The sequence below is a fragment of the Cervus elaphus genome, chromosome 28, assembly GCF_910594005.1.
Source record: "Cervus elaphus chromosome 28, mCerEla1.1, whole genome shotgun sequence".
NCBI classification, from domain to species: Eukaryota; Metazoa; Chordata; class Mammalia; order Artiodactyla; family Cervidae; genus Cervus; species Cervus elaphus.
Genome location: NC_057842.1, coordinates 34,544,558 through 34,559,140, shown reverse-complemented (window position 1 = coordinate 34,559,140; position 14,583 = coordinate 34,544,558). Strand labels below are relative to the sequence as shown.

Sequence of the window (14,583 nt, the reverse complement as noted above, 5' to 3'; positions counted from 1 at the left end):
GCCACTCTCCATCAGACTGACACAGAGTTGAAACCTATTGACCTACCGAGAATGACGGAGTTAACCTTGTGACATTCGTTTTAAATCTTGGGCATATTAGAAACTGAAATATTGCCAGAGGACCGATTTCTAACAGGGATTACAGCAGCTTTTCAAAAAGATGTCCCTTAGAAAGCCCTTCCTAACAACCTAAAAATGCCTTTTCAGTATAAGGAGCAATATGTCTCTGCTTCCAGGCACTAAATCCGAAAAGAAACTACACCAAGAAGCTGATAAGTAAATTTTTCTGAAAATCATGTGTTATCATAGAAAAAGGAACAGAAGATATCAAAATTAAATGGATTTAAATTTAAATGTATTTAAATACATTAACACATTAATGATAGATCTCTCTGGGAAATAACATTATATGTGATTTTTTTCCCCTTATTCATTCATTATTGTTACTTTCAAAATACTTTATAAAGAATGTGTATTGGAACTTCCCTGGTGGTCCAGTGGCTAAGACTCTGTGCTCCCAAAGCAGGGGAGCTGGGTTCAATCCTTGGTCAGGGAACTAGATCTAATATGCGGCAAGCAACTAAAAATCCTATGTGCCGCAATGAAGACCTGGCACAGCCAAATAAATAGATAAATAATGACTTTTTTTTTTTTTTAAAGAATGTATTATTGATTACAACCAGGAAAAAAACACTAAAAATTTACTTTTAAAATTTGGGCTACAGTTACTCATAGTAGACTTGGGAACAACAATACAGAAAATCTGAATTCACTGTAATCACAGTCAGACCGAAAAAGACAAAAACAAAAACAAACCTAAATAGCTTTCACAATTACTACTATCTAGTATACTTTCAGTATCAAATTGAGGTCAGGGATACTCATAACTGTTAACACTCCACAACTTGAATAATTTATGGGAATTTTAAAGGTACTGCTATTTAAACTCTACACTTTACTATACCACCTAAAAGACACCTTCACACTCTATTTTGAGACGGGTAGGACAGCTGCCGTTTGAGGCTGGCTGTCACTAGTGGAGGGGCTTCCCCAGTGGCTCAGGGGTAAAGAATCTGCCTGCAAAGCAGGAGGCACAGGAGATGCCCGCCTTTGCGGGGCACCTGGTTCTGTTGCTGTGAGGATCAGCTCAGGAACTCTTGCATTACAAAGAAATATCAGAAGGGAAAAAAACTTTTTTTTTTAAGGCAGAATCCTATCTTTCATACCATCACTTACTCTTTCTGTGTTTTCCTTCCTTCCCTCCAGGAGGGTCATCTTGAATCTGATAAGTCCAATTGCCCTTTTTCTATCATACAACACTGCTCTGAGACTCACAGTCCTTCCTTTCCTGAATCTGACGTGTGTCAGTTTGGGGTACTCAAATGAGCTTCTGCTCACTCAAAATGTGAGAACCCTCTCCAAATGCAAAGCCAAGCCCAGGACAGGACTGAAAAGGATCGGCTACCTCAACCCATAAAAGAACCAAAGGAAGAGTACTGATCTTAACACTACGCTCTGGATCATGAAAAGGCCAGGAGACCAGAAGATAAAGAGGCTGATTTTAGACAAAGTGCAAGTTTACCGGGTATCAGCAGGACAAAACCATCTCCCACTTTTCCCCAGAAAGCTGTGCTGGGGTTTTATAAATAGAACAAGAACACTGCTGGATGAAGGGAGTGAGCAAAATAGGAGAGAAATGCCAGGAAAAGAATTCTCAAGGTTTTGCTTCAACAGCTAATCATCCAGATGTGCACCCCAAATTCTCCCTGTGTAGCCACTAGGCTCTCACATGCTATTTCCCAGCGCCCAGCTTTGAGATCAACACCGGTAACATGCTCAGGTCAACGATTAACACACATGCACCAGCAGGAAGAGGCCTGATGGACACACTTGCCATCCTTCACTCCCTCGACACAGGCACAGACTCAAAGTCTAGCTCTGTAATAGAAGCTCACGTATTTAGGGAGCAAGCAGGGCTCAGATGATAAAGAATCTGCCTGCAATACGGGAGACCCGGGTTCCATTCCTGGCTTGGGAAGATCCCCTGGAGGAGGGCATGGCAACCCATTCCAGTATTCTTGCCTGGAGAATCCCAGGGACAGAGGTGCCTGGCGGGTTGCAAAGAATCGGACATGACCGAGTGGCTCTTTCTTTCAAGTGTAAAAGTTCAGGCAAAAATTCTTGAGGTGATGCGTGTGACATGTTCCTTCCCACATGTCCACAGTAACAAGTCACTAGAAAAGGGGGTTTTGAAACACTGCTCCTGTTATTCCTGCGTTGTTCCCCTGTAGGATGAAAAACAGATTTACCTCTTTAACATAAAATGTCATTCTTACTGAGGAATTTTTTCAGTCTGGCTGTTAAATTGTAAATTTTTAAGTCACAGATTTGGGAGTGTAGTAGGGAAGGAAATCGTGATGCTGAGGGAGGGTCAGAGCAGCTGCTAACAGACCAGAAGGGCCTTTTTCGGGTCAAGCCGTTGCTGTACTCTTCTCTCCACTTCCAGAACCATCCCGGCATTCTGGCACAGGGCTGGCCTGAAAGCAGCTTGTGCCTCGGTCTCTACCTGCGATTTTCTTCCACCTGGGTCATATAAAGACTGTGTGTGTTCTTAGTCACTTAGTTCTCAGCCTGCTGAATTCTCCAGGCAAGAATACTGGAGTGGGTTGCCATTCCCTTCTCTAGGGGATCTTCCTGACCCAGGGGTTGAATCCAGGTCTCCTGCATTGTAGGCAAATTCTTTACCGTCTAAGCTACTAGGGAAGCTGCCATATAAAGACTAAAGATCAAATATTTATTATGTTTGGAGGAAAGCTTCAGACAATAAGAAGTGAATTAAAATATTAATAAACATGAAGATTCTTTATGCAAATACCCTTGCACATGTCCTCTCCTGTGACACATGCTCCAGCCCAGCTTATAAAACACTTTGTGTCTGGGCCTGGCCTAGGATGAGAGAGCCACTGTCCTGGCGGCCAATTTCCTCCTCCTCAACAGCAGTCCCAGCCACCTCTCTGACAGCACTACCTCTTACACTGAGCCAAAGAAAGAGAAGAGGAAAAAAGCGGTGGTAGCAAACAGGATACAGCCCATTCACCAAGGTTTCTCAATGGAAACTGTGCGTTATATGGGGTGTAAACTGTAGGTGGCATACCTTGGTCCTTCTCACATAATCAGGACCCAGTTGGTTGTACACAGTAAAGGACCAGTCCGTGTTCTCCATAAGGCTCCCTAAACCAGCCAGCCAAGGGGTCCCCCCAGAGGCTGCCATCAGCCCCCTCCTTTCCATATGTCTACACCACTTCTCCCATCAAGAGGTGGTGTCCATGTCCCTTCACCTTGCATGTGGGCTGACCCTGTGACTTGCTCTGACCTGTAAAATGTGGCAGAAGTGATGCCATGTCCGCTCTGGCCCAGCCCATGAGAGGCTAGCGGCTTCCACTTTTGCTCAGCCACTTGCGTCCTAAGCTACCATCTCAGAATTCCTACTGCCTTACGGTAGAGAGAGCTCCTGGCCAAGTAAGTCGCCCCAGCAAAGGCACCACACGTGTGACGGAAGCTCCCTTCGAAGTTCCAATCCCAGCTGAGCTCCCAGCTAAATGCAGGTGTATGAGTGACCCCAGCTGGCACCATGTGAAACAGAAATAAACATCCCACTGAACGCCCCTGAATCTGAATCCCAGAAAGTGAGCACTGAAAGGGTATGGTGGGTTTTTTTAATAAGCCACTGAGCTTTGATGGAGTAGATTATGTAGCACCAAGTAACTGCAATCTCCTACACAGATTTTCCACTTACTTTACACTTCTTTCGTTCCACTAAATGCCAAACAAGCATGTTCCATTACATGCCTTTCTTGGTTTTCTTTTCTCACCTTTCGAGTCTTCTCAGTTCTTCACTCAAGAGGTTGGGCAGCTCCAGCTTTTCCAGAATAAGTTCACACTGCCTCTGGTACTGCCCCAGAGGGTTTTCAGGAAAGGAAGTGTGGAGCGCATTCACACCTCCTAGCAGCGCACCTCCCTGACAGGGCGAGAACACGGGAGACACCAGCAGAGTCACCAGGCCTGCACACAGAAGTGCACGCCAGGGACCACTGACCCCAGGCGGTAAGACCACCCCCTACGCCCCCGTCACGGCCATCAGAACCACCTGGGAGCCTGATTCAACTCTCAGGAGTCCTCTTCCCCACTGCCCAGCAGCACGCACCGCTCTGGGGAGCCACTTTGTCTCGAGTGGAACCATGAGCATCTCAGGTGTGTTGAGGAGAAAAAGGATTAAGACCCACTACTTTACACCAGTGGGTAAAACAGTGCGGACTGTTTCCATGACAAATTTTTTCGCTTCTTTTAAATGGTTCCCTTTGGATAAATTTCCAGGAATGAATAGGTCTAAAACATGGCCATTTTTATAACTCCAGATATGTTATAAACTGTCTTTTTTAAACAGTGCTTGCAATTAGGGTTCAAATATTAGGTACAAGATATGCTTACCTGCATAGAGGACTCCATTACTGACACCACTGTGACAGCATCTTCCAGAGTCACTCTATCACGGAACATCAGGCGAGCGTGAGCTATGGAAGGTGCATTTGAAATGATGAGGAAATTATTTTTATGAATATCTGAGGAGACAAATGTAATACTCTCCTTGGCGCTCCCCACTCCAAAACTGTATATTATTAATGTGCTTCTAATAACAAATACATTTTACTAGAACAAGCACAGATGTCTAAGTTCAAGTAGCTTTAGGTTCTTTCTCTAATAGGGGGCCTAATTCTTCTGCACAGCCCATGACAATTCTGTGTATTCACATGAAAAAGTACTCTGGGCTCCAGCAAAGAAAGGGGCTATATAAGCATATACTTGATGTTTAGTAACTTTTAACTCTTACTCTCTAATCTATTATAATCTAAACAAAACTAAAATTCATTTCTCATCTCCGGTACATCTCTTTATCTGTCAGCTTTTCAAAACTACCAAACTTGCAAGTCTGAATCTTAGGTATTTCTTGCCTTAATATTAATTATAAATCCTTGACAAAGTGAAGCAGTTTTGTTTTATGGAACTTTTTCGTTAAGCATATATCATATCATACAGTTAATTCATGTGAAAAAAAATTTTAGGATTATTTAAGTAAGTGCTAAATGTAAAAGCCAGTATTAAGGGAAAAAAAGTCTGGGGATGCACATGAGCTGCAAGCATGCACGCAAGTCTCATACGTTAGGCATGGGACAGAGGACCGCATTGTTAATTCAACGTTACTGTGTTAGTGGTGGCCGTGAGTGGCAACTGCTGAGAAATAACCTAGGATGCTATACAGAAAACAGTTCCCAACAAAGGTATATTCAAATAGAGGCCATCAAGAAAGAAAACATACAGTAAATAAGACTTTCTAAATGAATGAGGTCTCAAGTTACAGGAAGTTATGAGATGTCACAAAGATTCCTTTTCCTTAATGCCACTACATTCCACTCAACATCTATAATCTGTGTAGGTTTCGTAGCTTCAAGCTTTTACTTTTTAACCAATTGGGAGCAAGCATCTCAGAGATCATCCTTACTCATCTCTGAAGTCATGGTGCCAAGTCCCAAGCCTTGCTCACACTGTGTGTTTAGTCTCTTAGTCGTGTCGGACTCGTTGCGACTCCATGGACTGTAGCCCGCCAGGCTCCTCTGTCCATGGAATTCTCCAGGCAAGAATACTGGAGTGAGTTGTCATTCCCTTCTCCAGGGGATTTTCCCAACCCAGGAATCGAACCCAGGCTTTCTGCATTGCAGGTGGATTCTTTACAGTCGAAGCCACCAGGAAAGCCCTAGCTCACACTGGGCACCCAATAAAAGTATTTGTTGAGTGAAACTAACCTTCTGCTAGTCGTATCAAGCTCTCCAGCAGGCGGATGGTGGTTCGGGCAGCATTCCGGGAGTCACTCTGCCTTTGCATCTGATAGTACCGGAGCAGAACTTGATTACCCTCATCAGACAGTGTGGGCTGTAGTTTCCTAATGAGGCAGAAGTAGGATTTCATCTTTTCCATGCTCCAGAGCTTCTCTGATTTGTTTGGGTAACCTGTATATATCAGGTATTGGGTCAGTAGTTTCTAAAAACAGGCAAATATCTCATATTGAGGGTTTTGATAAAGTTCTTGTACTCATTTTTAAAAGGATAACCTTTGGATTTTCTGGCCACTGAAATCTAGACCTGTCTCTGCATATAGTTCTATAATAAATAGTCTTAGGCTCTAAGCTGAATAAAGGTAAGCTTCCTACAGGGGTTTAAATTATTCAGAATAATTGTTCTGCCATATACAGTAATAACTAGTACTTGATAAGCCTAATTTTTTTTTTACAAAAGCTCCACATTTAGAATTGTTTCATAAATTCAGTCCAGTTTTCTTTGTGTATAGGAGGTGAACCACGTGGTAATTATACATAAAGTTGCCCCCTTTCACCACAAAGGACCTATGGCAAGCAAACAAAGACCCTTTTCCTTCTGCGCATTGTTCTAGGCTCACTAACTAGGCTCACTGCTTTTGGTCTAAGCATCTCTCTATAGACTCTTGGGTGTGGGACCTTGGGCATTTATTTGATTTTCCTCAAGGAAAATTTCATTTATGTCTACTCTGTCAATTTGAATGATTTGATCGTTTCCACATACCTTTGTTTTCTAAGATAAAAGAGGAAATGATACGATCCCAGTCTTCATTCTTGGTATCAAGCAGAACCAGGATCAGGTCGAATCGACTTAAGAGCGGGCTGCTAAGGGCGATGTTCACTGACACAGACTCATGGGCGTCGTACTGGCCTTTGGGGTTAGTTGCTGCAAGGACGGTGGTCCTTGTGTTCAATTTGCACACGAGGCTACCAAAAGAGAAGGCATAGTTCACTGACTGTTGAGATTCAAATGAAAAACAATATTCAACTTATTAACAGAAAGGGGCTGTTCCCGTACCTTAAAAATCTAGAGATGATCATGTCAAAGAGAATGTGGAATGATACAAACACCAAGTTCAAATGAAGGACATATTTATACTAGCCTATCTTGAAGAGAAGCAAGTGCTCAATACACATTTCTTATGCCCTGACTCTGAGCAGACCCCTCTAAGAGGTATACGAAGTTAAACCATACGTGGATACTGCTCTTAAGGAGCTTGCAATCCATTTGCTATAATGGTGAGACATGGCAGAATACAGAAAGTTCTAGAAGCATAAACTTCCCAGGGGAAACAAAGATGGTGTGTATTCATCTATGTGGATGGAAGAGACACTCAGAGAAACATTATGAAGTGGTTTCTGAGCAAGGCCTTTTGTGACACATGGACTTGTTCCCTGAGTTCACTTACTTGTTTTGGTTCTTCTAAAAGTGAAAGAAACAGGCAGAAGGGAAAGGAAAGGAAGGAGCAAGGGACGGAGGGGAGGAGGGATAGAAAAAGAAGAAATCAGCAAAACTGAAGGTTGATTAGTATGGTGTTTTTGAGGAGCAACAGTGAAGGGAAGGCTGAAAAGGTCAGGGCATGGTGGGCTGGTTAGACGGGGAAGGACCACAGATGGGACACGTTGGGGAGACGAGGGCAGTGGCCGAGGAAGAGGCACGCAGGTCCTCGGCAGGGCAGTGGCGGGACAGATATGGAGATGACATAACTCAGATGTTGTTTTTAAACTTGTTTATGATGGGCACGTCCTCAAAATAATACGGCACATTCACTGACAGTAACAAGTATGGAATTCCTTCTCTGTAAAAGCTGTCCGCTCTCTAGTGATGGTGGTTTTTAGCCATAGCGCATAGCCCTGGGACTTCGGTAAACATGTGCTACATGTGTTAATCCTTGGTCTATTTCCAGTTGGCGTCAGCAGTGACCTCATGCCCGAGGACTGAAAAAGTCTGAGAATCTGTATTTGTGGTAAGTGGCACAAGCAGACACAGAAGAGAACAACAAACAAGGTACTTTCACTGAAAAATAATTCCTCTTTTAAAAAAATCACTGACAAGGAAAAATTCTGAACACAGAGTCCACGTCTTATTCATATACCAAAATGACTTTGTAAAGGCAGCTGTTTAGAACTCAGAATCAATTTGCCATAAAACCAATGTAATAAATGGTTCCTAACTAATCCCACAAAAAGCACATTTAATCTCATACCAAAGAGGCTATTTGCACTTATCAGAAAAAAATGAATATTGCTTCAATACTTCAACACAATACAAAACTGTTTATGAAATAATTGTTTAAAAATGATTTTCTGAGAGATAAAATTGGTTGTTCTTCCTCTCTCTGCTCAAGAGCTATTTACAAGTCATTTCCTGTGGGCAAAGGACTGTACTGAAAATTGAGAAAGGTACATAGCTGGTGCCCGCCTTCGATGACTTCACAACAGAACCACTGGAGGTCGGGGAGGCGCACCACGGCGCCCACCAGACAGGACGTGTGCAGCGGATGCTGGTGGCAGTCACCAGTGTTCGTGTCTGCAAAGAGAGGAGGACAATGGACATGCAGAGACAGAAAGAAGGTGGTGTGTTATTCTGAGGTAACTGGGAAAAAATGCAAAGCTGCAGCTTTGGGAAGAGAGCTAAGGAAGAACAGTCTTCCTGGGGGGAGGGGGCAGCTTGTGGAGATTGGAGCAATGAAGGGAGAGCAGGAGGCAGGGGAAGAGGCGATGGCGTGGGACAGTAAGCCAGGCTGTGACCAGCAGCAAAGAGGAGCGTGGGGACGGCACCGGGGGACAGAGCGGCCTCGGTCACCTGAAAGAGGGGAAGACAGTATGTAAGCCGGCGGCTGCAAACCTGTGATACAAGCATGACCCACATTATCACCTGAAGGGGGCTTTCGAGAACAAAGGTGCTCACATGGCCTCATCCTAAGTACCGTGTACGCAGCAGCAGCTCACTGCACACGACTGAACGAGGAACTCATGAATGCGTCTGAGGTCAGGGCCATTCCACCAACCCAGTGTGAGCTCCACCCTCCTAATAATAAGAGGACAACTATCACACATGTAATACCAAGCACTGAGCCAGGCTTTATGTACACATGTTACCTGATCTTCACAACCACCTGAAAGGTAGATACTATCAGCAACTTGGAAATAAGGAAACTAGATGGTTCCAGATGGTAATAATGACAGTTAAGGTTACGAGCAGAGCAGCAGAACTGCGATTCAAACCCAGGTCAGCTTCACTCCAAAACCAACACTCCTGTACCTCCAGACTGCTACCCTGATGGTGAAATGTTTTAAGTGCTTCCTGTGGTCTTAAAGATTGGGCCTGAGGTTTTAGGTATGCATTTCCTTGCCTTATGTCTTTCCTACTTAATTTGATTCCCCTTGAGGGCCTGTGACTTACTGTTATAGTGCTCATGCTACCTGTCACAAATTTAAATGCTCAATGAATAAGGGATAAATAAAAAATCTTTATTTAGATCAGTATTTCTCAAATTCAGAGTCATTTTATACTCACAGGCTTCACCAGATATAAAATAATCACACTAAAGACTTTTTTTTTCTGCACTAACTTCAAAGAGTGACAACATTCCAGTTTCTGAAAAACCTGCTTCTCCATTGTTTAATCCACATGCTTAAACTTTCCTACATAAATAACATAAGTGATTTTTACCCTGGCAGGCCCTCCAGAAAGCACCCTTGTTTTGTGGCGGTCTTAATAGTCTCATCACATCTGGATGGGTGACCCCCATCTTTGCTGACGGCTTTAATCACTACCTACAGGCTGGCACTTCCAAATTTAGCTCCGGCTGGTGGCAATGGCTGCTCTGTGTGCAAACATGGTTTTCCTTTCTCCCTGGGGGCAGGGCAAGATTAAATTCCCATCTTCCTTTACAGTTACGCAGGTCTTCCCTGGCAGCTCAGTTGGTAAAGAATCTGCCTGCAATGCGGGAGACCTGGGTTCAATCCCTGGGTTGGGAAGACCTCCTAGAGGAGGGCATGGCAACCCACTCCAGTACTCTTGCCTGGAGAATCCCCATGGACAGAGGAGCCTGGTGAGCTCCAGTCCACGGGGTCACAAAGAGTCACAACTAAACACGGCACAGCAGAGCAGCGAAGAGCTCTAAACACAAGTCCCGCCGGTGGGGTGGGGAGAGAACATTTCTACTTCCAGGTCAGGCTCCTAAGAACCTTCCTGGGCAGCCTTCCCAGCTTTCCTCCCTCTCTGCTGGAACAGGTGAGGATAAAAGGCCCTGGAGTCAGACAGCCACCTGAGGGACTACACGGAGCAGAGCACCCCACCTTCCACCCACATCACACTGTGACTAAAGCAAGAAACACTCCCTCTGGCGAAACACTGCAGGGAAGACAGGAGCACGGGACAGCGGAGTGACGACAGAGCAGACAGCTCAGAAACCTGGGGCTTTGCAGGGCTGGAGAAAACAACGCCTCTAGACCTCAGAGAGTAAAGGGGAAGACTGAAACAGGCTCTGAACAACAAGGGCCCAGTCAACTGTCTCAGCTGTAAAATGTGACCCAGATGAAGGGTGAAGCCCTCAGCTTAGACGGCCTTTTTATCAAGTTGAATAAAAGTGGTATGGAGACCCTCCAATGTTCGCAGCATGCTATTCATAATAGCCAAGAGGAGGGAGCAATACAAGTGTCCATGGGTGAATAAATGGATGAAGAATACACACACTCATACAATGAAATATTATTTAGCCTAAAATAAAGGAAATCAAGGGCTTCCCTTGGGGCTCAGCTGGTAAAGAATCCGCCTGCAATGGGGGAAACCTGGGTTCGATCCCTGGGTTAGGAAGATGCCCTGGAGAAGGGAAAGGCTACCCACTCCAGCATTCTGGCCTGGAGAATCCCATGAACTGTATAGTCCATGGGGTCACAATGAGCCAGACACAACTGGGCGACTTTCACTTCACTTTAGTCCAAAGGAAATCTTGCCACATAATACAGTATGGATGAACCTTGAGGGCATTATGCTAATTAATTTCACAAAAGACAGATGTGGAACAGTCTTACCCTGGAGATCTGGTTCCCAAGCCTGGCTAGTCAGTGAGAATGCAGGTGGGTGTTAATAATACAGATTCCCAGGTCCCACCTCTGAGATTCTGACTGAGGACAGGTATGGGCTAGAAAACTGAAAATCAGCTCAGTGAGGACTGATGCCATGGCTCTTCTACGACTGTTAGAATCACAGTGTACAATAAATGGTTACTTCTCTGTCTTGCTGCAAGGCTGTGAGCACCTTGAGAACAAAAGCCTTGTCTTTTCCTTTTCCTGGTATTAGTAGCAATCACAGACCATAACGCTTCTGAGCGTTCAAGACATGCTTACTGAGCAGAACAATAAACTGTCATCTTGTTTTTAAATTTCAGACTGTACTTCTACCCAGGTATGTGAGTATAATCTAGTAGCAGCAAATATATAATGGCAATGTCCAATTTTTTCCTAAAATGTGTCCTCAGCCAATAGAGAGGGCACCTTCTATTATTTAAGAATCAGATACTCTGCCCTTGAGGAGATGCTATCCTAGTTAAGATTGAAAAGAACCTGGAAAATATATGAAACATTATCTTCCTCAAATAATTATTTCGTTTAGCATTCTACAGACTTACAGATCATCGCCATATAAAGCACTCTCAAATGACTTCACACAGCCGTGTGGCACTGTACTGCCATTTGCAGGCGCAGAGACTGACTGGTAAAGTACAGAACTGACACCCCTTTTATCTCATACTGCATCCTTTTCTTCGTGGCCTCCTCTTCCACTTCATTTAGCAGCCAGGACAAAATGTAAGATGTTAAACTCCCCAACTTTAACGTTTTCAGATTTAAGTAATGTAAGCAGAACACAATAAAACTACTGGTCTTTTCAACCACATATGGATTCAATAAGACTGATATTTTGGTTACTGACACTGTGAGTTACATCCTTAGTAGACATCCTGAGGGCTTCAGCATTTTTTTTTTCCTACTCTGACTGCCTCTAACAAGCTTTTATTGGAGAAGGCAATGGCACCCCACTCCAGTACTCTTGCCTGGAAAATCCCATGGACGGAGGAGCCTGGTAGGCTGCAGCCCATGGGGTCACGAAGAGTCCGACACAACAGAGCAACTTCACTTTCACTTTCATGCATTGGAGAAGGAAATGGCAACCCACTCCAGTGTTCTTGCCTGGAGAATCCCAGGGACGGGGGAGCCTGGTGGGCTGCCGTCTATGGGGTCGCACAGAGTCGGACACGACTGAAGTGACTTAGCAGCAGCAGCAACAAGCTTTTATACTGAAAAATCACACTGACTGGTTCTCTCCCAGCCCCTTGTACATATGAATAGTGCGTGAACGGCTTATGATACACCTCTGCAGGTATCTGCCCACCACATGGAGAAACTTCAACCTCAACTCAAAAAACAATTTGTAGAATTGGCACAGTTACATGAAACAATTAAGAATGTGATTCTTATTTTTTAGAACTCTTCACCTCTGTGCAGTGTATATAAAGTCACACACACACACACACACACACACACACACATTTCTGAGATTCCCTGCAGCCTTGGCAGCCAGCTAGACATTCTGATTCTGAGGTTCACATTAATACCCTTAAGAGAGATTAAAATTCAAATAGAAATTTCTTCACAAGTCAATCAGACTTTAGTCACTTGATATGTGAGAGAGACGACAGAGAAAAAACAAAAGCAGATCCATCCGAGGTCCCAAAAAGGATGTAGCAAAATATCAAATATCTCAAAGAACGTCTTTGGGCCCAGAGAATGGGCCCCAAAATTTGGATGACGATGGCTCAGTGAGGACTCCTACACTAGGGGACAAAAACCAGAGGATGAAAAGTCTTTGAGCTGGAGAGGGAAGAGTAGTAAGGTGTTTCAAGAGCAAAATTCAGAGTATCCTTATTTTATTTTAGTTGAATACATGATTAAGTACTTCCTTTTCATACTTATCTCATCTTACCTGCTTACTGATGAACAACTTGACATGCTTTATGTCTCTAGAGACATTTTCTGAAAAGGTCCACATTTGGCAATTAACTGTATACATTTATTTCATCAGGAGGATTAATGGGCTTCTAATGAGGGAGAGTGAACTTAAGGCTCTGAAAACTTCTGGCCAAAAAATTAGATGAGCTACTGTTGGAGGATGATCCGACTTTTTCATAAGTCATTGAGTGACCCAGAGTCAGTGCTATGAAAAATGAACACACACGCTAAGATGGAACTTGAAGAGTGTTTTCCTTTGTTCCTACCACCAAGGAGATGACGGATGGACAGTGGTGACTGAGGGTACACTTAACTACCAGCCCAAGAGCGAAGCCAACATGTGGCACATTCTTACACTTTTCTGTTGGGTGATAGTAACAGCTGTTACAGTGATGTCAAAATAAAAGTTGAAAAAAAAAAAACCTACAAGGACAACTTGAATGCAGGAAGAAAGATCACATAATTGGTGGTAACTATGATCTGGGGCAGAGAAGGCAATGGCACCCCACTCCAGTACTCTTGCCTGGAGAATCCCATGGACGGAGGAGCTGTAGGGAATCCCTGGTAGGCTACAGACTATGGGGTCGCTAAGAGTTGGACATGACTGAGTGACTTCACTGTCACTTTTCACTTTCACGCATTGGAGAAGGAAATGGCAACCCACTCCAGTGTTCTTGCCTGGAGAATCCCAGGGACAGGGGGAGCCTGGTGGGCTGCTGTCTATGGGGTCGCACAGAGTTGGCCATGACTGAAGCGACTTAGCAGCAGTAGCATGATCTGGGGAGAAATTGTAAGAACTTCTACAAAATACAGAGTTTGACCAAGAGTTTACAACTGACTAGGTACTTGTGACTAAGTAATGTCTTTTAAAACCCTGCCATTCTTTTTGTCCATCTCTTTGAAATCCTCTGAGTTCAAGACTTTTCTCATAAAGAGCCACCTCCTATTTAGATCTATACAAAAAAGATAACCTGGATAACCACGATGGTGTGATCACTCACCTAGAGCCAGACATCCTGGAGTGCAAAGTCAAATGGGCCTTAGGAAGCATCACTATGAACAAAGCTAGTAGAGATGATAGAATTCCAGCTGAGTTATTTCAAATCCTAAAAGATGAAGCTGTGAAAGTGCTGAACTTAATATGCCAGCAAATTTGGAAAACTCAACAGTGGTCACAGGACTTGAAAAAGTCAGTTTTTATTCCAATCTCAAAGAAGGGCAATGCCAAAGAATGTTCAAACTACCGCACAATTGCACTCATTTCACATGCTAGCAAGGTAACACTCAAAATCCTTCAGGCTAGGCTTAAACAGTACATGAACCGAGAACTTCCAGATGTATAAGCTGGATTTAGAAAAGGCAGAGGAACCAGAGATCAAATTGCCAACATCCACTGAATCACAGAAAAAACAAGAGAATTCCAGAAAAACATCTACTTCTGCTTCATTGACTACACTAAAGCCTTTGACTCTGTGGATCACAACAAACTGTGAAAAATTCTGAAAGAGATGAGAATATCAGACCACCTTACCTGCCTCCTGAGAGACTAGTATGCAGGTCAAGAGCAACAGTTTGAACCAGACATGGAATGACAGACTTGTTCAAAACTGGGAAAGGAATACGTCAAGATTATATATTGTCAC

The 14,583-nt window shown here is 43.8% G+C and overlaps 1 protein-coding gene across 19 annotated transcripts in view; it reads right to left on the bottom strand.

Moving 5' to 3' along the window:
• The window catches only part of MCM9 (minichromosome maintenance 9 homologous recombination repair factor), a 107,097-nt gene that overhangs the window by 29,207 nt on the left and 63,307 nt on the right, over positions 1-14,583 (bottom strand). For 12 of the 19 annotated variants that reach the window (XR_006338474.1, XR_006338468.1, XR_006338467.1 and 9 more), the window contains exons 9-12: positions 6,651-6,853; positions 5,859-6,062; positions 4,489-4,571; positions 3,873-4,018 (exon numbers count right to left, since the gene is read on the bottom strand). The exons of 4 other annotated variants lie outside the window; for them this stretch is intronic. Coding sequence is in view for 6 of the 15 variants with exons in the window: in XM_043890523.1 (XP_043746458.1) it covers positions 3,873-4,018; positions 4,489-4,571; positions 5,859-6,062; positions 6,651-6,853 (636 nt within the window). In the remaining 9 variants the exon portion in view is untranslated. Of the gene's footprint in view, positions 1-3,872; positions 4,019-4,488; positions 4,572-5,858; positions 6,063-6,650; positions 6,854-14,583 lie in introns of those variants that run through there. 3 more of the 19 variants (XM_043890525.1, XM_043890526.1, XR_006338475.1) reach the window with 3 other exon arrangements.